The sequence below is a fragment of the Bos javanicus genome, chromosome 16, assembly GCF_032452875.1.
Source record: "Bos javanicus breed banteng chromosome 16, ARS-OSU_banteng_1.0, whole genome shotgun sequence".
NCBI classification, from domain to species: domain Eukaryota; kingdom Metazoa; phylum Chordata; class Mammalia; order Artiodactyla; family Bovidae; genus Bos; species Bos javanicus.
In genome coordinates this window covers 47756053-47778602 of record NC_083883.1, presented here as the reverse complement: position 1 = coordinate 47778602, position 22550 = coordinate 47756053, and the positions used below count along the sequence as shown (strand labels likewise).

Sequence of the window (22550 nt, the reverse complement as noted above, 5' to 3'; positions counted from 1 at the left end):
GGGGGGAAGAAAATGCAAATAAATATTAGCAATGGCTGCAGCTGTAAGCCACACAGCTTCTCCCATCTGGAGCTCTCTCTGTACCCAGTGGAACACTTCCAACATCCCCTGCAACATGGGCAGGGTTGATATTTATGTCTCATCAAACCCGGCTAAACAAAGGGAATGGGAGAGAAACAGGGGGCCCACGCCAGGATGTGGGAGGGAAAGCGGGGGACGAGAGGGGTGACATGCAGAGCTGCCCTGTCCCCGTGGGGAGGGGGACAGGAGCCAGCAGAGCCCGATGTTGCTTGCCCCTCCCCTGCTGGCTAAAAACCCACCAGCTCTCAGCACCCAGGCCCACCCCACCCCCTGCCTCCAGGAGCCAGAAGGAAGCAAAAGCTGATGTGCCTGGCCCAGGAATCTTCCTTCAGCAGCAACCCCTGAAGACGTATCACGTGGCTACTGAAGCCAGAGATAAGGCCTGCTGGAGACTTCTAAAACTGTGTAGCATCTGAAAATTAAAAGTTAAATAATAGTGTTTGAGTGTTTACATGAGATGTGGCTAATTTAACATCAAGCACTTAGTGGGAAAGATGAAACCGAGGATAAGCACACTTGTACTTTCTAAAGAGACAGTCACTGAGCCTCAGACTCACACCTGCTTCTTGGGTCTTAAAACCCCTCAGTCAGTGCTGCTTGAAAATGACAAAATGGTCAGCAGCAGAGAGAGCAGCTCCAGGAAGAATGTGGTGGGCAGGGGTCGGAGGGGGGTGTAGGTGGTGCAGACAGGGAGGGAGGAAGAGACGGAGAGAGGGAGAGTGGGCTGGACTGAAGGCCAGTGTTCTGGCTTCAACAGCAGCCTGTCAGAATTCCTGTCCACCTGGGACTCAGCATGTGACCTATCTGGGAACTAGGGTCTGTGCAGGAATAATTAGTTAAGACACGTGCACTCGTGTGCACACACACACACACAAACGGAAAGGCAGCCAGGTGACCGCATAGGCAGAGCCTGGAGGGATGTGATCACAGGTCAAAGAACGTCTGGAATGCCTGAACTAGACGACATGGGAAGGATCACCCCTGGCTCAGAGCCTCCGGCAGGAGCGCAGCCCAGCTGGCACTGTGATTCTGTACTTCTGGCCTCAGAACTGGGAGAATGAACTGCAGTTCAAGCCCCTAGGCTGTGTCACAGGGGCTCCCGGGAAACTCAAACAGATGGGACATGTGGGAATCTGGCCCGGAGAACCTGCCCTCTCCTCACATGTGGAGGGACAGGCAGCCCGGAGCTGCAGACACCACCACCACCCTGCCCTCACGGTACCAAACCCAGGACTACCAACCAGATGCAGACCAAGGTCTGATCACCCTTCCCGGTCCATGTGGAGAGAACGCCTGTCACCAGGAATGCTGTTTAAAAGTCTAGACTTAAGGTCAGCTGGAGCGCGGAAGCTGAGTGGCCCTCCCCCAACTCCCCAGGGCCTTGACTGGGCAGGCAGCGTGCTGGTCAGACATGAGCTATGGGCTGGGAGCCCGTCCCCCCTGGCAAGATGACAGGGAGCAAGCCCCCATTGCCCTAGGCCTACGGGCGGTCGGGGGACACGACAGAGAGTGGGAAGGGCCTGTGGTAGGGGGGCAAGGAGGAGACTAGGGAGTGCTCCTCCGTGAGTGCGATACAGTCCCTAACTGCCTGGGTCCCCACTTTACTGTTTCTTAGAAGTTTCTTCTCTGGACATCTCGGCCACAGAAAAATGCTCCCTGTAGGGGCAGACATGGCTAAGCCAAGCCCAGGCCTCTCTGAGAACTGCTCCTTGCAGGGGTGAGAGCAGAGCACCCGGCCTCCAGGGAGAGCAGGTCACAGATGTCCTTGGAACATCCAGAGGTAGGGGAACCACAGGAGGAGAGGTGGGATGCTGTGAGGGGAGGAGTTAAACCCCTCTATCAACCTAATCTCCCCCTCGGAACGCCTGCCTGCCGAGCCTGCCTGCAGTGGGGCATGAACAAGACGAAGTCTCTTCATGCACAGACGTGTCTGTCCAGAGAAAAACCCAAACGAGAGAAACCAAGGAAGGAAGTGGACATGGCGGGAGAGAGAGTGGGGCTGAAACAGAGATGTCTCAGCCTGTCTCCCCAGGACTGTGGTCTCCCCTAGACTGGCCACCTGCACAGTCCTGTTGCCCATCTTGCCTCTGACCAGGGCCCTCCAAGGAGGTCTGGTATCTGCAGGGCCCAGGCCAGCCGCTCTGGCCTTCTCTGCATGAAGGGTTGTCCCTCCCCCTATGCCTCTAAATCTCCTAAGACTTGGTCCTCCCTGCCCCCTGCCTGAGAAAAGTGGGCAGGGTCTCCTTACCACAACCGGAGGCACCTCCAGGACCTTGTCCACATTCTTCAGCGACAGGGGCACGTACCACAGGGTGGCCTTATTGGTCAGCTTTTTGGTACCTTCAAAGAAGAAAGACATGTGAGGAATGTCCTGGGAGCTGGCAGGGCGGCAGGCAAGGCCAATGCCACCTCTGGCCCCCACCCCCAGGCCTCCTTCAGCCTCGAGGTGCAAGTGTGGGCACAGACTAGGGGTAAGCGTGGGCCCCAGCTGGGGAACCCCCGCCCCAGCATGTGGCCCCACAATGAGGCTGCTGGGAAGACTTCAGATCTTCTGGTCTAAGCTGGGGGGCCTGCCGGCTTTCTAGGACTTTCTAACTCAGAAGGCCCACATATGGAGGGCGCCAACTCCAGGCAGGCCTCCAAGGAGCCTCCAGAGGGAGGGAGAGGGAAGGGCTAGGCTGGGGTGGGGCGGGCAGATTGGCCTCAGCCTCCTCCCAGGGAAAAGCAGGACAAAGCCAGGCTGGGCCCCATCTCCACGGAGAGATCCCAGCTGACAGATCTCATGGAAGAAGGCCCCGCTGAGGAACTGGACATCACGACACACAGAACAAGAACATCCTCTGAAGGACCCATCCACTGGCGCAAAGGCCACTGAGAAGAGCTCTGGGTGGGCAGGAAGCAGCTCACGGATGTGAGGCTGAGGGTTGTGGAGGCGGGGCCAAGGGCACAGCCAGAGTACAGCCCACCCCCTACCAGGTCCCCCTTCCGGGTCGGGGGGCACCACACCAGGCACAGTTGGGGGGACTCAGCCTCACTCCAGATGCTCCCACGTCGGGGCTGAGAGAGCGCTGTGAGCTGCTGGCTTCAGCTCTGGGGTGAACAGCAAGAAACAGAACCCTCTCTGGGCACCAAGCCTGGCCTCAGGGCAGAGTGGGGCTCCCAGGGCGGGAGGGCTGTCCGGGCTGAACATCACGGGCCAAAAGAGCCCAGAGATCCCTGGGTCCACACCTCTCACTTGTGCAGGAGGACACTGAAGCCCAGAGAAGTCAAGGGGCTTGCCTAGGTTCATACAGAAGCTCAATGCCTCCCAGACCCCATAATTTCAGAAAAGTATTAATGTTTGTGAGGATGCCTGTTAAAAGTTGCCTCTTTGACGTGGAAGATTGCATGTAGCAGAGAACAGGAGAACTTCAGGACAGAGAGTAAGTAGAATAGAGGAAGCAGCCTGGGGGCCTGGCCCTAAATGCCTCCTACCAGTTTCTCTGACCTGCCCCCTCAAGGCGATCCTGGGGCCTCCGTTTTTTCCCTTAAACTAGACCAAAGGTCCAGGCCGAGCCCCAGCAGGTCAGTAAGAAAGAGGGCGAGGCCCACCAGGACGTTTCCACAGCACCACCAGTATCACAGGCAAACAACATGGAAAAATATCTTCACTGCTCTGTGATGGAGAGTGATTCTGACAACCTGCTCTGGGGAGTAAAGATTTCCTGTCCGATTCAGCTAGAGCCAGCCTGATGGCCCGTTTCCACGGAAACGCAGAGTGGCCCTCCTCCAAACCCAAACGAACATCATGGAGCAAATGAGGCAAAACACTCGAACTGTGCTTTCTCTATCATTCAATAAAACCACCAAAAGACAACGGCAGCACTGAAAACATCTATTCTGAAATTCTGAGGCTCCCAGCCATTTTCTGGAGCATTTCGCAGCAATCACATCCCAGTGAGCTTAATATTTTGACAGTTGCCGGAGATGAATGAGCAAAGGTTTGCTGGTTGTCTGCCTGGGCGCATGCTCGCCAGGCTGCCTCTTGAAGGCGGCACGGCCCCGAGTGAGGGGGACGCGCAGAACGGGGGCCCTGCCTCCAGGGGCTGTGAAATACAGAGATGGCACACGAGCAGCCTCCTGGCTCAGCCTCATCGTCTGTTTGTCTGCGCAGCCTGGTCTCCCCACCTGGCCGTGTTCGAAGCCCCTCTGGGCAGCCCTGTTCTGGACCAGGCAGCCACACGGCCTGCCCTCACATCCCAGTGGACACGCAGGCAGAGATGCATCAAGGTAGGAAGATCTTGAGACACAGGGTCCCAGGATAAGAGAGACTCACACAGACCCAAACATGGAAAGATGGACAGAGGATGACAGAGATATTGACATAGTGCCAAGACCCAGAGGGGGACCTGGATGTGAGATCAAGGTGGGAGGAGGGTGCCCGGACCTGCAGCAGGGGCTCGCGGGCAAGGCGACCAAGCCCTGGAGAGAAGACGCAGCCCCAGGGCTCCAAGCGTTCACATCCACCCCATGATCCGGCCTCGGGTTTCTCCCGCGGCCTCGGCCCTCCCCCGTGTCAAAAAGCTGGGCAGTGCTGGCCAGCCCCTCCTCCACTGGGCCTCTGTCCCCGTCACATGCCCGCAGCCTGCCCGCTGTTCCGGGAGGGAGTGCAGAGCACAGCCACTTCTATCCTCGGGGCAGCTTAGACTGTGTGCCCACCCTTCAGGGCCAGGGCAGCTGGGGATTCTGTGTGTGTGTGTGGGGGGGGGGGGGTGGGGGGAGGCCGGGGGGCACGTGGAGAGCATCCTGATCACGAAGCAGGGGGTTTCGTGTCGCTAGCACGGGGCACTGGGTGAGCACTGCCCACTCCTGCCCACAGAGGGAGGGTCCTGCAAAGAAAGAAGAAAGCACTGTCGTTCTAGACAGCGCCCCCTGCTGGCTTCCTCTCAGCACAGGAGCGACTCCTCCACTCCTTCCTTCCTTCCTTCATCAGTGACTGAGTCCCTGTCCATCATGAGCCAACGGAAGCTGCAGGGGCAGGGGACATGCCCACTCCCCTCAGACATCAGCAGTCCAGCGCCAGCCTCCTCAGCCTCCCTCTGCAGACACCCAGGCTGGTCACCAGGCAGTCGGCAGCATCCCCCTGATTGTGACAACCAAGTGTGTCCCCTTGAGAACCACCTCTGGTGGGAGGAGCCAAGATCCCAGGATCCCTGCCACTTGGCAGAGGTGAGCTCCAGTCTGAAAGCCCAAGAGGCCCCCTGTCCCCTGCCTCTCGTCCCCACTCAGTGTGATGCCATTATGTTCAAGGGCTTCCTCCCTGCCCAAAGCCTCTGATGTGCAGAAAGGGGGCCTGGATGACAGCAATCTGTAAAGCAGGCCCCTACCCTGTTTTGAGACACCAGAAAATTGCAATGAAAAAACCAGCACTGCTGAAAACACTATCGACTAAGTGTGAATTTCAAGAGAAGCAGAGAGTGCAGCCAGCCATTTCCTCCCTTGGGTCCTGAGCGGGGAGACTCTACTCCCATCTCGGGCCAGGAGAGCAGGACTGGGTCACTGTGGTGGGGGTGGGCATGGAGGAGGCAGGTGGTGGGGAGATGGGAGGGGCCTTCTCCGGGATGGTGGGCTGCTAGCCCATGTGGGAAGTCAGGACCAGAGGACCCCTTTCTGTGCCACAGCCTGAGACCAGCATCCAAGGTCTCTTGACGCTGGAGCTGCCCCGAACACAGAGCTCAGGCCACAGATCAGGACATGGGGCACAAGCCAGCTGACCACTCCCCCCCGCCCCAGGTTCTGCCTCAGCTGCACCATTCACTATGCTGGGCCTGCTACAGTCATGGGAATGTTCTAGATGGGTAACTGAGCGCCTGGCCTGTGTGGGGGAGAAGCCTGGAGCCCCATGAAGATCTCTGAGCACAGCACTCCGCAGGCAGCCACGGCTGAGGGTGGGGTGTTGGAGGGGCAAGGACCCAGGCAGCTCCCTCTCCTAGAGCCAGCAGGGCCTCTCCTCTGGGTGGGACACCGGGTGGGCTGGGATGAAGAGCAGGGCAGCGAGGGCACCAAGGAGGCTGCCTGCCTCATGAGCATCTTGGTTATAAAAAGCAGTGACTGAATGGGAGCCACACTCCCCTGCAGCGCCCAGTGGGGGTAGGAAAAAGGGTTTCCATGGTTACCATTCTGAGGAAGAGAATATTCAGATCAAACCCGAGTCAAAGGTTCACCCAGTGAGCACCAGCCTGGCTTGCAGGGGCCCCCGGGGAGCAGAGCAAGGGCCAGGCCAGCGTCCTCCAAGGAGCAGTGAGGGGCTGGGGACGGGGGGGTGGCCACTGGGTGCACATTAGCAGGGCTGGAAGGCGGCTGGTGCCCTCCTAGCCCGCTGCCACCCCTCTGCCCAGACCAGTTGGCTGCCAGCCCCTACCCCAGGAAGGCAGAGGGGAGGGGGGCCGCACACCCGGCTCATTGCCTAACTACCCCCATGCCCCCATTTCCCATCTGCAGAGCGAGGACGCAGAGGTCGCTGCCCACAGGTGGAGGTGGGAATGCAGGGAGGTCATCGCAGTGTCAGGATAAGCCAGGAGCCATGGCTGCTGCGCCTGCCCCACAGCCCCCGTTGCTGCATGCGGACGTCACCTGTGAGGATGTTCTCGGACATCACGTGCACCTGGACCTCGACCGAGTGCTTGGAGGTGTAGGTGATCTCCGCGCTGACGTGCGCCACCTCGCCGATGCACATGGGCGACAGGAAGTCCGTGCGCTCCACCCGGGCCAGTGCAGCCACGCAGCGCTCCTGCAAAGACCAGAGGCGGGTCAGTCGTCCCAAGGCCCCACCCTGGACGTGGTCGCCTAAAACGACCCTGGGTATTTTTCCCCACGGTTACAATAAAGCAAGTCATGGGACTTCCCTGGCAGTCCAGGGGTTAGGACTTCACACTTCCACTGCAGGAGGCATGGGTTCAATCCCCTGGCCAGGGAACTAAGACCTCACATGCTGTATGGCATGACCAAAGAAACAAAAGGTTTTTTAAATAAAGAATAAACTAGAGCAAGTTACTGTCAGCATACCCTCCTAAATGCAAAACCAGGAGGTGAAGCACTGCCTGCGGGCAACAGGGCAAAGCTGTTGATACAGGTGATCCTGGGTGATGGGATGCCAAGCAACTTCTCTTTCCTGACTTTTCTACAAAGGATACGTAGTACTTGCATAACGGAAAGTGAAAAAAGGCATACATACTCGTTAGGAAAACTTGGGAAGTACAGAAAAGTAGACAGAGCAGGGAAAATTCACCCCTCCCATCGAGAGACAACCACGCCTTCTACTTTGGGATCTTTCTTTCCCGGCTTTTTGTCCCAAGAATACGGGCTTTACTGGTTCACTTGTCTGCCTGGCTCCTCGTTTTGCAGTTTGAGGCATATAGTTGACACTTGTAGTCATGCATAATTGTCACTTATACTCACCTATGGTTGTCATATATAATCTCATCTAGCTGTGTATATGCTAAATATCCACTTTCACGATCTGCTTTTTTCACTCAACAGGAAGAAAAATAACCTGCCCATGTTATGACAAGCTCTTAGCAATCACATCTCTTTTTAAAAAATGTTCTTTATCCTTTAAATACACAACCCATTTTCATGACTCAAAACTCAAAAGGAACAAGAAGGCTTACGTCCCCGGCCATGAGGGGAACCCTTGGGAGCTCACGCTTCATGAAAATGAGGGACTCACCTCCTCCTTCATTTTCTTAACACTTTCTACAGCTGCCATTTCGCAATACTCCACTGCAAGGATATTTTTTTAATGGCCAAACAGAGTATCCTTCTATTAGATTTGGGTCAACCTCAATTGCTTCTTATTATGAATAACCCTGTGAGGAGCTTTCTTTTATTTAAATCATTTTTGGTGATGATTTTCTGGGCAGAAGCAAACACACACCTCACCAAGTGTTCCCACAGTGCTTCTCAATAGGGCCGAGTGCTCGCCAGGCCCCAGGACTGAGAATCAGGTGTTTGTTGTTTTTTTTGGCCTCACCGTGCAGTGTACAATTTCTGGGATCTTAGTTCCTCAAGGCCCTTGGCAATGAAAACAAGGAGTCTTAGGACTTCCCTGGTGGTCTTATGGCTAAGACTCCAAGCTCCCAACACAGAGGGCCTGAGTTTGATCCCTGGTCAGGCAACTAGATTTCACATGTTGCAACTAAGAGTTCACATACCACAGCTAAAGATCCTGAGCGCCACAACCAAGACCTTGTGCAGTCAAATATATATATAGGCACATATATGTATATACAAAAGAAAGTGTGTTGGAAAGAGTTTTAACCACTGGACGCCAGAGGACTCCTGAAAATCAAGTTTTTGTAGGTTCAGTTTTTATTGAGGTAGCATTGGTTTATAGGGCTTCCCAGGTGGTAAAGTGGTAAAGAATCCACTTGCCAATGCAGGAGACGCAAGAGACACGGGTTTAATCCCTAGGTCAGGAAGATGCCCTGGAGGACGTGGCAGTCAACTCCAGCCCTCTCGCCTGGAGAAGCCCATGGACAGAGGCACCTGGCAGGCTGCAGCCCACAGGGCCACGAAGCGTTGGGCATGACAGCGTGCACACACGCGCTGATTTATAACACTGCATGAGTTTCACGTGTACAACGTTCTGTTTCTACTTCTGCACACCCTACAGTGAGCTCACCACCAAGGATACAGCTTCCATCCTTCACTGAGCAATGACTCCTTCACCCACCTTGCTCCTGACCCCCCTCAACTTCACCCCTTCCTCTCTCTAGTAACCAGTTCTCTGTCCTCTGTATCTACATGCTTGTGTTTGGTTTGTTCATGTATTTTTTCTTTCTTTTTTATATTTCACCTCTGGGTGAATCACAAGGTGTCTGTCTTCCTCCATCTGACTTACGGCACTTAGCTAACACCCTCCTGGTCCATCCCTGTTGTTGCAAATGGCAAGATCCCATCTTTCTTTATAACATTCCACAGTGCACATATATATACACCACAACTTCTTTCTTTCTTTTTCAGTTGGGCTGTGCAGCTTTCAGGATCTTAGTTGCCCGACTAGGGATCAAACCTGGGCCCTCGGCAGTGAAATTGTGGAGTCTTAACCACTGGACTCCCACAGAATTCCCCACAATTTCTTTACCTATTCATCCATCAGTGGACACTTAGGTTGTCTTAGGTCTCAGCTATTGGAAATAATGCTGCCATGAACAAGGGGGTGCAAATACCACTTCCAATTAGCTTTTCATTTTCTTTGGATAAACACTCAGAAGTGGAATAACTGGATCATATGTGTGTGCGTGCTAAGTTGCTTCAGTCGTGTCTGACTCTTTGAGACTCCATAGACTGTAGCCCACCAAGCTCTTCTGTCCATGGGATTCTCCAGGCAAGCATGTTGGAGTTGCCATTCCCTTCTCCAGAGGATCTTCCCAATCCACGGATCAAACCCACATCTCTTACGTCTCCTGCACTGGCAGACGGGTTCTTTACCACTAGCACCACTTGGGAAGCCCATCAGTTTTAACCTCTGTGCTCTTTTCCACAGGGGCTGCACCAGTTTACACTCCTACCAGCAGTGTGCAAGGATCCCTTTATCTCCACATAGGACTTCCTATCTGTTGTCTTTTTGATGACAGCCATTCAGGCAGGCGTGAGCTGCCATCTCATGGTTCTGATCTGCATTTCCCTGACGATTACTGATGGTGAGCATCTCTTCACACGCCTGCTGGCCATCTGCACGTCTTCACTGGAAAAATGTCTATTCAGTTCCTCTGCCCATTTTTAAAATGGGTTGTTTATTTTTTGCTGTTGAGTTGTAACAGTCCTTCATATATCATGGAATAAGCTTCCTTTTCAATCCACATCAACCAAATGACACTAAAGATAGTCCTATGTTTGATCTTCACTGCCAATCACAGCACCCAGCACTTTTACAACTTTCTATCAGAATCAAGAAACCAGCCGGCTTTTTGAGGACACTGGGCGTGCTGGCACAGGTACCCCTGGGCTGGCTGGGCAGCTCCCAAGGGTCTGTGCGTCCCGTGCCAGCTCTGGGCTTCACTTTGGCAGCTGGTCCTCACAGCACCCTCCTGCGGGCCTGGAGACGTCGGGCTCACAGGTGAAAGTTCGAGCCCTGGTGTGTCTGCACCCTTCCCACTGGCCACCTGTCACCACCCACAGCAGCAAAGTACAGCTCTCCCACCTGTGTGAGAACTCATCTGACACCTGGCAAACAGGCCATTTCCCCAGCCCGCCCCAAACCCACAGAACAAGCCTCTCGGAAGGGATGCCAGGGACCCCCATGTCCATCCCTTCCCAGGACAGCCTCAGACAGGCAGGAGTCTGTTCCTATAAAGGTCCTGGAGTCAGGCCCCAGAGCAGCGACGCAGCAGGGGCTGTGCAGGCAAGCACAGCATGTGGGTTCACCCTCTGATTCAAGGGGGGTCTGTCCCTTCCACGCCCACCTCACCCCTCCTTACCCGCCCACAGTCACATCACCCCTGAGGCTGAAACAACCTGAGGGAATTGCTGGGCTTCCAGCCCTCAGTACATTTGTGGGGCTACAGCACCACTCGCTGGCACAAAGTGGAAAAGGCAAGAGCTGAGAGAGCCAGGCAAGGATGAGGGCACAGCCTGAGGGCCCCTTCTGGAACTCTCCAAGCTCTGCCGGCAAGAGGCTGCTATGAAGACCTACAAAATCTTCTAGAACTAACACCAAAAAAAGATGTCCTTTTCATTAGAGGGGACTGGAATGTAAAAGTAGGAAGACAAGAGATACCCAGAGTAACAGGCAAGTTTGGCCTTGGAGTACAAAATGAAGCAGGGCAAAGGCTAACAGAGTTTTGCCAAGAGAACGCACTGGTCAGAGCAAACACCCTCTTCCAACAACACAAGAGATGACTCTACACTTGGACATCAACAGATGGTCAATACCGAAATCAGACTGATTATATTCTTTGTAGCTGAAGATGGAGACGCTCTATACAGTCAACAAAAAAAAAAAAAGGGGGGGGAGCTGACTGTGGCTCAGATCATGACCTCGTTATTGCAAAATTATACTTAATTGAACAAAGTAGGAAAATCCACTAGACCATTCAGGATTGATCTAAATCAAATCCCTTACAATTATACAGTGGAAGTGACAAATAGATTCAAGGGATTAGATCTGATAGAGTGCCTGAAGAACTATGGACAGAGGTTCATAAGAGGTTGGACAGGAGGTGGTGACCAAAACCATCCCCAAGAAAAAGAAATGCCAAAAGGCAGAATGGTTGTCTGAGGAGGCCTTACAAATAGCTGAGAAAAGAAGAGAAGCAAAAGACAAATGAAAAAGGGAAAGATATATCCATGTGAATGCAGAGTTCCAAAGAATACCAAGGAGAAATAAAAGAAGCCTTCTTTTGTGAACAATGCAAAGAAAGAGAGGAAAACAATAGAATAGGAAAGACCAGAGGTTTCCTCAAGAAAACTAGAGATACCAAGGGAAGATTTCATGCAAGGATGGGCACAATAAAAGACAGAAACAGTGAGGACCTAACAGAAGCAGAAGAGATTAAGAAAAGGTGGCAAGAATACAAAGAACAGTACAAAAAAGGTCTTATTGACCCGGATAACCATGATGGTGTGGTCACTCACCTAGAGCCAGATATCTTGGAGTATGAAGTCAAAATGGGCTTTACGAAACATTACTACAAACAAAGTCAAGGGAGATGATCAAATTCCAGCTGAGCTATTTCAAATCCTAAAAGATGATGCTGTGAAAGTGCTGCACTCAATATGCCAGCAAATTTGGAAAACTCAGCAGTGGCCACAGAACTGGAGATCAGTATTCATCCCAATCGCAAAGAAGGACAATGCCTAAAAATATTCAAACTACCACACAATTGCATTAATTTTATATGCTAGCAAGATAATGCTCAAAATCCTTCAAGCTAGGCTTCAACAGTATGTGAACTGAGAACTTCCAGGTGTATAAGCTGGATTTAGAAAAGGCAGAGGAACCAGAAATCAAATTGCCAACATCCACTGGATCACAGAAAAAGCAAGAGAGTTCCAGAAAAACATCTACTTCTGCTTCACTGACTATGCTAAAGCCTCTGACTGTGTAGATCACAACAAACTTGGAAAATTCTTAAAGAGATGAGAGTACCAGACCACCTCCTGAGAAACCCTGTGTGCAGGTCAAGAAGCAACAGTTAGAACAGGAGATGGAACAACGGACTGGTTCCAAATTGGGAAAGGAGTACGTCAAGGCTGTATATTGTCACCCTGAGTATTTAACTTATATGCAGAGTACATCATGCAAAATGCCATACTGGATGAAGCACAAGCTGGAATCAAGATTGCCTGGAGAAATATCAATAACCTCAGATATGCAGATGACACCACCTTAATGACAGAAAGCCAAAGAGGATCTAAAGAGCCTCTTGATAAAGGTGAAAAAGGAGAGTGAAAAAGCTGACTTAAAACTCAACATTCGAAAGATGAAGACCATGGCATCCGGTCCCATCACTTCACGGCAAACAGATGGGGGAAAAGTGGAAATAATGACAGACTTTATTTTCTTGGGCTCCAAAAACACTGCAGACAGTGACTGCAGCCAAGAAATTAAAAGTCACTTGCTCCTTGGAAGAAAAGCTATGACTAATAAAAAGCAGAGACATCACTTTGCTGACAAAGGTCCATCTAGTCAAAGCTATGATTTTTCCAGTAGTCATACGTGAGAGTTGGACCATAAAGAAAGCTGCACACCAAGGAACTGATGCTTTCAAACTGCGGTGCTGGAGAAGACTCTTGAGAATCCCTTGGACAGCAAGGAGATCAAACCAGTCAATTCTAAAGGAAATCAATCCTGAATATTCACTAGAAGGACTGATGTTGAAGCTGAAGCTCCAATATGGCCAGTTGATGCAAACAGCCAAGTCATTGGAAAAGACCCTCATGATGGAAAAGATTGACGGCAGGAGAAGGGGCGACAGAGGATGAGATGGTTGGATGGCATTATCAACTCACTGGACACGAGTTTGAGCAAGCTTCGGGAGATGGTGAAGGACAGGGAAGCTTGGCGTGGTGTGGTCCATGGGGTTGCAAAGAGTCAGACACAACTGAGCAACTGAACAACACACAGCCTCCTGAGCCCCTACTCCCTCACTCCAAGTCCTGGGGCTTTTCCTTTTCTACATCCAGCCTTTCCTGCCAGGCTTGGCATGGACCCTCAAAGTCTCTCTCAGGGGCTTGGCCCCCACCTCGGCCCCGGACCTTCAGGCCCAGGCCTGTCTTCCTCATAGCCACCAGAGGGCACTCTCTGAATGTGACGGGTTAGCCCCAGAACGTCAAGGGCGCTGAATCAATCTAAACTCTCAGCAGGCAGGAGAGCCCCTCCCTCACAGCACGGTCTTACGCAACCCACCCTACTCCTCCCCATACTGAGGCCCCCAGGCCCACATCCACCCCCAACACTTACCCCAGCCTGGTTCATTCTGCACGCATGCACCCTTACAGTGGTGCACACCCATGCACATATACACACAGCCCACGTGAGTGTGGAACTGGAGGACAGGGGCACAGCAGGTGGCTGGCTGAGGCCCATAGGATCCCGAGGGCGGGCTTCAGAGAATGTCGGGACCCCACAGAGCTGGGGGCCAGGCAGGACCCGGCAGGCTGCATGCCCAGCAGCTGCCCTGAAGCCCTCAATCTGCAAGTCTGCCTCTGTCTGGGCAGCGGGTGGAGAGCAGGCACCACGGCAGGAGCTGGTGCAGGCCTGCGGGCCCTGCAGCCCAGGAGCCACCAAGGGAAGAGCCCCCAGACTTGCCAGTGGACCCAGGATGGGTCGAGCAGGGGACAGATCCGGGTGCAGGCAATGTGACACCCAGGATTAACTGCCGCCCACACAGGCTCTGAGAGGCTGGGGCCTCTCGGACTCAGGAAGCCACGACTCACCCCACACGCAGGGAGAGGGGCTGAAAAGGTGTCTCTCAGCTTAGTTTCTGGGGGTACCCAGCCTCCCTTCAATGAGCCCCAAACCAAGTGCCAATCCAAGGGGTCCCTGGTCCAGGGCCAGGGCTTCCAGATGCCCCCAAGGCTCAAGGAAGAGGGAGGGGCAGGCTCCAGGCCCAGGCCCCACCCAGACTCTTGCCCTGACCCCAGAGAGTACAACACTGCCGAAGGGGACTGCCTGGATCTCCCAGAGACCTGGCCAGCTGGCAGAGGGTCCCCAGACACCTACCCCGTTCTGGCTGTTGCAGTGCCGGGTGCTGATGATGGCTCCTGCTTCCTCAATCATCTTCAGGACAGTCCCTCCGTGCACATTGCCGGCCACGTTGGCGTCATCCGGCCGCATGATCCTGGGGGGAGAAGAGGCAGGATAAGCCTCTGGCAGGATGTCACTCATGAACAGCAGTGACCCCAGGGAGACGGCCCTCCAAAGGCCTGATGGCTCCCAGAGAAGGAAAAGGACCCCCACTCACCGTGGGGTGCTGATCTGACCTGACAGCCAGATAAGGGGCTGCAGGGTCGTGTTGCCACTGGGAGGAAGGGCAGAGGGGGACCTTCCTGCCCTGGGGTCCAGGCACCTAGCCTGCCAGTGGGAGAAGGCCCCTGCCCTGGCAGGAAGGGAGGTCCTTTGCGAGGACCTTCCGCAAAGGCCGTGACTGTGACATCGAGGCAGCCCGGCCGTGGGGTGCTCAGTGCGCCTGCCCCTCCTGGCTCCCAGGACCCGCAGTGACCCGCAGAGCTGAATGAGCAAGGACACAGCTATGATCCCTTGGAGAAAGCACACATTCCCAGGACTACCGTCTCTGTCAGGAGTCCCAGAGGAGCTGGCCTCCTGTGGCCACAGATATTGAGAACTGCAAACAAATCACAGCAACCAGACCTTCCCGGCAAGACAAAACCTGATTGCTGCCTGCCCCCAGGGCTCCAAGAGAGCGCCCGAGGGGTGGGTTCCCTGGAGTTGAGAGCGGGGAACTCCCCAAGGTCAGGGGGTACTGAAATCACCCCATTTCCCCCAGAGGAAAAGCCATGTCTTTGCAGAGGTCAGCAGCAGGGAAGCCCTATGAAATCCCTGGAGTCCCAGAAAGCCAGCCTGGTGCTCCTACCTTGGGCAACCCCATGGAGCTTGGCCCTCTCCCAGACACCTATCTGTCTGGCTGATGAACTCTGTCTCCACTAGCCTCAGGCCCTGAGGTGGGTACCAGGCACTGAGCTAGTATGCAGTTTCTGGGTGCCTGGCATCACCCGGGCACACACACCCTGCTCCAGTCTGCTGGCCAGCGTGGCCCTAGAGGCTGGACCCCCCACTCTGGGCCATGGAGCTCCACTGCCCTCCCGATCTGGCTCCTTCCAGACTTGGAGGCTAAGCCAGGCAACCTCAGAGATGGTTCCCGACTCCCAGTCTTACTGGCTGGGTGACCTGAGCAAGCTGCCAAAACCCAGCCACCTTTACATTCTCATCCGTAAAAGAGGAACAACAGCGCTACCACACTTGACTATGGGAAAGACTGAACCACGAGATGGCACAGATAAGGAGCCTGGCACACAGTCAGCAACATACACACTCATCAGCACTGCTTCCTCCTTCTCTAAGCACCAGTCAGAAGCCGCAGGAGGGCTGGAGCCTCCAGCATTCAGTCACCAGTGCCATTTTCTGGGGAGACCAAAGGCTGTCTGGACCTGTCGCCCACCCCCAAAGTCACCCCTTCAGCCTAGGGGGCATTCAGGACCCCTACTTCTCACCTGCATCACTGGCTCAAGGGCAGCAGCCACGGTCGCCCAGGCAGTGGCCAGGGGAACCCCCAGAGCACAGGAAAGGAGCCTCATTTGGCTTCTCAAATGCTCATTTTAAAAGATTTTTGAATCAACTCAAAATAGATTAAAAACTTGAACATAAGACCCAAAGCCAGAAAACTCCTAGGAAAAGACGTAGGCCGTAGCGATGATTTTTTCGATTTGACATCAAAAACAAAGGGTAAAGAAGGAAAAAATACGTAAGTGAGACTACATCAAATTAAAAGATTCCTGCACAGCAAAGGAAGTCATCAGTCAAATGAAAAGATAACCTGTGGGATGTGAGAAAGTATCTGCAAATCATGTATCCGATAAAGCATTAATATCCAAAACACACAAAGAACTCATAAAATTCAAGAGCAAAACAATCCAGTTAAAAAATGGGCAGAGGACTGGAATGGACATTTTCCCAAACAAGACATACTGATGGCCAACAGGCCCGTGAAAAGATACTCAACATCATTAACCATCTGTTGCCAAGTCACTCAGTTGTGTCCAACTCTGTGCGACCCCATGGACTGGAGGCCACTAGGCTCCTCTGTCCACGGGATTCTTCAGGCAAGAAAACTGGAGAGGGCTGCCATACCCTTCTCCAGGGGATCTTGTCGACCCACAGATCAAACCCGTGTCACTTACGTCTCCTGCATTCGCAGCCAGGCTCTTTAGCACTAGCGCCGCTTGGGAAGTCCCGTTAACCATCAGGGGAAAGCAAACCAAAACCACAATCAGATCCCACCTCGCATCTGTCAGAACGACTGTTATCAAAAAGACAGGAAACATGTGTTGGCAAGGATGTGGAGAAAAGAGAACCCTTGGGCACTGCTGATGGGAATGTAAATTGGTACAGCCCCTGTGGAAAACAGCATGGAGATGCCTCAAAAAATTCAGACTCCAACTACCATATTAACTAGCAATCCCACTTCTGGGTACTCATCAGAAGGAAATGAAATCACCATCTCAAAGAGATATCTACGGGACTTCCCTGGCAGTCCAGTGGTTAAGAATTTGCCTTTCAGTGCATACCTGGGCTCAATCCCTGGTCGGGGAACTTAGACCCCATTTGCCAAAGGGCAACTAAGCCCATGCGCCATAACTAGAGAGCCCAAGCACCAGAACAAGAAGCCTGAGCACTGCAACAAAGGGCCCAAGGCAGCCAAAAACATATTTTAAAAAAGGTATCTTCACCCCCACGTTCACTGTGGCATTATTTACAGTAGCCAAGACATGAAACAACCTACTTGCCCACTCACGGATGGATGAAGCAGGTGAAGTAGATGTGGTATGTGGGTGTCTCGTGATGAAGGTGATTAAAGAGCCTCCTGATGAAGGTGAAAGAAGAGTGAAAAAGCTGGCTTAAAACTCAACATTCAAAAAACTAAAATCATGGCATCCAGTCCCATCACTTCATGGCAAATAGATGGGTGGGGGGAAATGGAAACAATAACAGACTTTATTTTCTTGGGTTCTAAGATCACTGTAGATGGCGAAATTAAAAGATGCTTGGTCCTTGGAAGAAAAGTTATGACAAACCTAGACAGCTTATTAAAAGCAGAGATATTACTTTGCCAACAAAGGTCCATCTACTCAAAGCTATGGTTTTTCTAATAGTCATGTATGGATGTGAGAGTTGAACTATAAAGAAAGCTGAGCACCGAAGAATTGATGCTTCTGAACTGTGGTGTTGAAGAAGACTCTTGAGAGTCCCTTGGACTGCAAGGAGATCCAACCAGTCCATTCTAAAGGAGATCAGTCCTGAATATTCATTGGAAGGACTGATGCTGAAGCTGAAGTTCCAATACTTTGGCCACCTGATGCAAAGAATTGACTCATTTGAAAAGACCCAGATGCTAGGAAAGATTGAAGGTGGGAGGAGAAGGGAATGACAGAGGATGAGATGGTTGGATGGCATCACTAACTCAATGGACATGAGTGTGAGTAAACTCTGGAAGATGGTGATGGACAGGGAGGCCTGGCATGCTGCAGTCCATGGGGTCGCAAACAGTCAGACACCACTGAGCAACTGAACTGAACTGAAGGGTATGTTTTTCCTTAAACTGTGTACTAATGATCATATAACATCAATGTATCTTGCTCGAGGACTTGTTTCTTCTTAACAGGAACCCATTCCTTCTGGCTAACCTTGTTAAGATGTATGTTGTGTGAGTGGGTCTTGTAAGACCTTAACAACCTTGAGGCATTCTTCGGATCTATTGCTAGTAACCAATTGATAAAGTATATAAGGTCTTGCTAAGACTAGTAGGGGGGCACTCTTCTGCCTCCTTCTGGTGTCTGTGTCAGAAGATTTCTCTATCCCTTGTTACTTTAATAATAATACTTTTGCTGCATGAAGCTCTTGAGTGACTGAAGCCGCGTCTATGATCCCAAAGCGAAATTTTCTCCTTCAGAGATCACGAATCTGACACCATTCACCATAAGCTACCACTAGAAAAGGCAAAACTATGAGACAATTTTTAAAAGTCCATGTTTGGACTTGCCTGGTAGTCCAGTGGTTAAATTCATGTGCCAATGCAGGGGTGTGTGCTTAGTCACTCAGTCGTGTCCAGCTCTTTGTGACCCCATGGGCTGTAGCCCACCAGGCTTCTCTGTCCATGAGGATTCTCCAGGCAAGAATGCCCACCTCCAGGGGATCTTCCCAACACAGGGATTGAACCCAGGTCTCCCACATTGCAGGTAGATTCTTTAACATCTGAGCCACAGGAGAAGCCCAAGAATACTGGAGTGTGTAGCCATTCCCTTCTCCCTGGGATCTTCCCGACCCGGGAATCAAACTGCGGTGTCCTGCATTGCAGGCAGATTCTTTATGGGTTCATGAAGAATGTGGGTTCATCGGCTGCGACAGATGCACCTCTCTGTTGGGGCTGCTGATAAAGGCCGAGGCTGTGCATGTAGGGCAGAGGGCATGCGGGGAGCCTTTGCACTTTCTTCTCCGTTTTGCTGTGAAACTAAAGCTGCTCTGAGGACTTCCCTGGCGTCCAGGGGTTCGGACTGCTTTCACTGTGGGGAACTAGGCTCCAGCAAAAACAAAAACTGCTCAAAAAGTAACCTCTATTAAAAAATGTTATAGAAAATATTTTTAATGTTTTGAGTTTTAAAAATTCCTGCTTATACTACTAAGCTCTTTTTTTTAAGTTTAAGAGGTAGCCAATTCAAATAACAAAACAACCTCTATCAAACAACATTACAATATCAAACTCTTTCCTTTGAATTTGTTTTCAACTTAGTAAAGACCGGATGGTCCACCTCTACTCACAGGCCTAAGGGCCAGGCAGGGGTCCAGACAGGGGAGGACTGAAACGATTCTACACCACACAGCCTTCCCCAGGAGCACCAGAGATCGCCTCTGGGGAGCCTGACGTATTTCTGCCTGTTTGTAAAGTGGGGCTGTGTATGCCGGGCTGGCTCAGAGCCAGGAAGAGCAAACAGAGGGCCCCAAGGCCAAGGAGGAAGTGCTCACATCCGGGAGGGCCTGAGGAGGGAGAGGCTGGGGAGGACACACCTCTGAGACACGAGGACACGGGACAGAGCCTGGAGCCACCCTGCAACACTGAGGGTCCGGACGGACCCCACAGCACCAACATCCCACTAACTCCGGAGGGGACCCTGGGTACTGAGCTCCAGGCCCACCCCCACCCCCTCGTCCTGGTCACCCCAGGTCCTGCCCAAGGACTGTCCTAGCGCCCCCAGGCCAGCTGACACCCACATGGTGCAGACGCAAACCTTCCCCAGGGACCTGATCCTGCCTCTGCTCTGCAGTTCTGCAAACAAGAAGGGCCAGAGCCCAGGTCCGGCAGCCCCTCCCTGGGGCCCCAAATCAGATGCCTCCCCCAGGGCATCACCGTGATTCCATCCCAGCCTCCACCCCAAAGCCAGGGCTATGGTCCTGCACCTGGCCGCCCTCCCTTTGTCCCCTCCTTCCTCCAAAGAGCTCTGGAGCTGCTGGGCAGGGTCTTCCTCAACTCACTTCCCCCTGAACTCCCGCCATGCGTGTCACCTCCAGGCAGGCAGGAGTGTGAGCGACCAGGGCAGCCAGGGGAACGTGCAGCCTCTCGGTGGAGCTCCTGCTTTCCCATTTTTAGCAAAGAGACAGATATGGAAAGTGTTTCGCTTTCCTCTTTTCTATCAGAAAAGAAGCAAAGACAGCCCAGTGGAGCACACACGATGCCACACGGCACTGCCCACTGGTCTCTGGTCAGGGAGGTGAAGGGGTGGTATTGGGTGGTATTGGCCCTCACAGCTGGCCAGCTGCATCCGTGCAGGGGTTTGAGTTGAGGATACCAAAGAACTGAGTTTTCTAGAGAAGCCGGCAATCCAGAGTTTAATGTGAAATCTCTTGGAATTTGACTGGCAGCACCTGACTGTTGAAATGGCCTCCACGCATGCCAGCTCTGTGAGGGCAGAGCAGGTGGTGGGCCTGACCCCATCCTGGGGGGACTCTGTGTGCCCCATTCTCTTTCCCACCTCTCTCTACCCCTCTGCCCATGCCAACCTGCAACTCTCTCAGTCCTTGAACCCCAGAAGCTCCAGGGAAAAGTGGACAGTTGGGCCAGGGATCCCTTCCTGTGACCCCCATCCCCAACGTCTTCTCAGCTGGCCAGTGGCAGGGACACTGCCTCCTGTGACCAGGCCTACGCACCCCAAGATCCTCTCCACCATCTTCCTCTCTCCCTGCCCTCCCAGCAGTGGCATCTGGAATGTCACCACCCTGTTACTCACCACCCCTCCCCCTCCATTCCAGCCACTCCTGCTCCAAACCACAGGATGAGCTGGCCAGGGATGGGCCCACGGAACCAAAGCAGACACCGCCTCCTCCCTGCTAACCTCTGAAGCAAACACTAAGCTGATGACAAGAGCAGGAAGGAAGCCACACACACCGGGGTTACAGAGTCACTTTCAGATGGTGCAGCCGCCCCCCACCCGGGCACCAGGAGAACTTCAGAGGAAGTGACACCTGGGTCAACTCTGGGAGAGGGAGCAGATGAGCCAGGGACAGAGGGTGGGGCACGACGGATGCTCCAAGGAGAGGTGGTATCTCAGAAGAAGACCCCAGAGACGGGAGAGCTCGGCAGGTACAGAAAAAGACAGTGGTCCCCCAAAGCCGGCCAGTGACCCCTGGGGGGAGAGAATATGGGTGAAGGGCGAGCTGGAGAATGGAGCCAAGAGCTTGTCACACGGGCCTGGGAATGGGACAGAGCCTGGACTTGTCCTGGGGGCAGGGTGGCCTTGGGAGACCCTCAGTCGGGGCTGGTGTGCGAGGAGTCACCCAGGGGCTGCGGATGGAGGGGCTTCTCTGCCTACGTCTTGCCTCCCTGCCGAAGCCCACCATTTACCCTGATGCCCCAAGAGTCACTCTTCTTAAGCAGGAGTCCACGGCCCTGCCAGACCCTCCAGGGCCCCTGCTACAGGAGAAAAATTCAACTCCTGGGACTTCCCTGGCAGTCCAGCGGTTGAGACCCCACACTTCCACTGCAGGGGGCATGGGTTTGATCCCTGGTCAGGGAACTAAGATCCCCCATGGGGGGATGGGGCAACCAGAAAAAAAAAAGATTCAACTCCCTAGCGAGGCCTCTGAAGCCCTCAGGGATCTGGAACTTTCCTCGCCTATCTCCCACTGCCTCTCGGGGCTCTAGGCTGCACCTGCCCAGGCCAGTGCTGCTGGCTGGGCCCACCTGGATCTTCCCTCCACCTCACCTGCACCAGCCTGTCCCGGCAACACCTGCACCAGCCTGTCCTGGCAACATGCCACCTCTGCTCCATGAAGAAAGGCGACTCATGGACGAATGGGGAGCCTAAGTAGACACAAAATTCCGGAGGGCAACCCAGCTTTATCATCATCCACCCAAACTCCAGATACACGGGCTGCTCTAAGCCAGACGTCCCACCAAGAGGAATTCAACCTAGAGATGTTTCCACACATGACCAAACCAAGCGTGTTCAAGGTTACTCACTGAAAAGCTGTTTTATGTGCAAAAGCTGGCCGTGCCCTAAATCCGCCAATAAGGGGCTCGTTAGATTAAGTTACACCCACACAACACAGAGTGCACAGCCTCGAGCAAGAGGGAGGAAGGGTCTCGGAGAAGCCCTGTTAGATGAGAAAAGGCTCAGAATGATGGGAGACGGGTGACCATATCTGCAGGCCAGTGGAGACCACCCTTGGTGGGAGGCCCGGGAAACCAGAAGCTTCCACTGCCCCTGAGAGGGGAACCAGCGATTGGAGGAAGGTCACAGTGACGCCTTTGTGCTTTCTGAATTTAAAACCATGTCAAAGGACTTCCCTGGTGGTCCAGCTGTTAAAACTCTGCTCCCAATGCAGGGAGCGTGGGTTCGATCCTAGGTCGGGGAACAAAGATCCCGCAAGCCCCACAAAACCATGTCAACCATGTCAAATATTAATAAATCCACAGTCTTTAAAATTTATTCAAAACACAGCTGAAACAAAGGTGCTCAGCAAAGCCTTCTCTGAACTCACCACAGCAAGGCTACCATCTCTGCTGGTTCCTGTGGGCGGGAGAAAGGCAGGGGAACAGAGTAGGAGAGGCCATTCCAGGAACAGACAGCAGGCAAGGGACAATGGGGAGGCCGGAGAAGCCACCCTGCTCCCCACACGTCTGCGTGTTCTGAGGGCAGGCCTGTCCCTCTGCTCCTCCGGGTCCCTGGAGGCTGGGCCAGGCCCCACCCAACCTGGA

The 22550-nt window shown here is 53.3% G+C and overlaps 1 protein-coding gene across 5 annotated transcripts in view; it reads right to left on the bottom strand.

The window, feature by feature from the left end:
• ACOT7 (acyl-CoA thioesterase 7) overlaps positions 1 to 22550 on the bottom strand; it is a 108603-nt gene that overhangs the window by 42547 nt on the left and 43506 nt on the right. For all 5 annotated transcript variants that reach the window (XM_061382920.1, XM_061382925.1, XM_061382924.1 and 2 more), the window contains exons 2-4: positions 14288 to 14405; positions 6694 to 6850; positions 2330 to 2421 (exon numbers count right to left, since the gene is read on the bottom strand). In XM_061382920.1, the coding sequence (XP_061238904.1) occupies positions 2330 to 2421; positions 6694 to 6850; positions 14288 to 14405 (367 nt within the window). The remainder of the gene's footprint in view (positions 1 to 2329; positions 2422 to 6693; positions 6851 to 14287; positions 14406 to 22550) is intronic.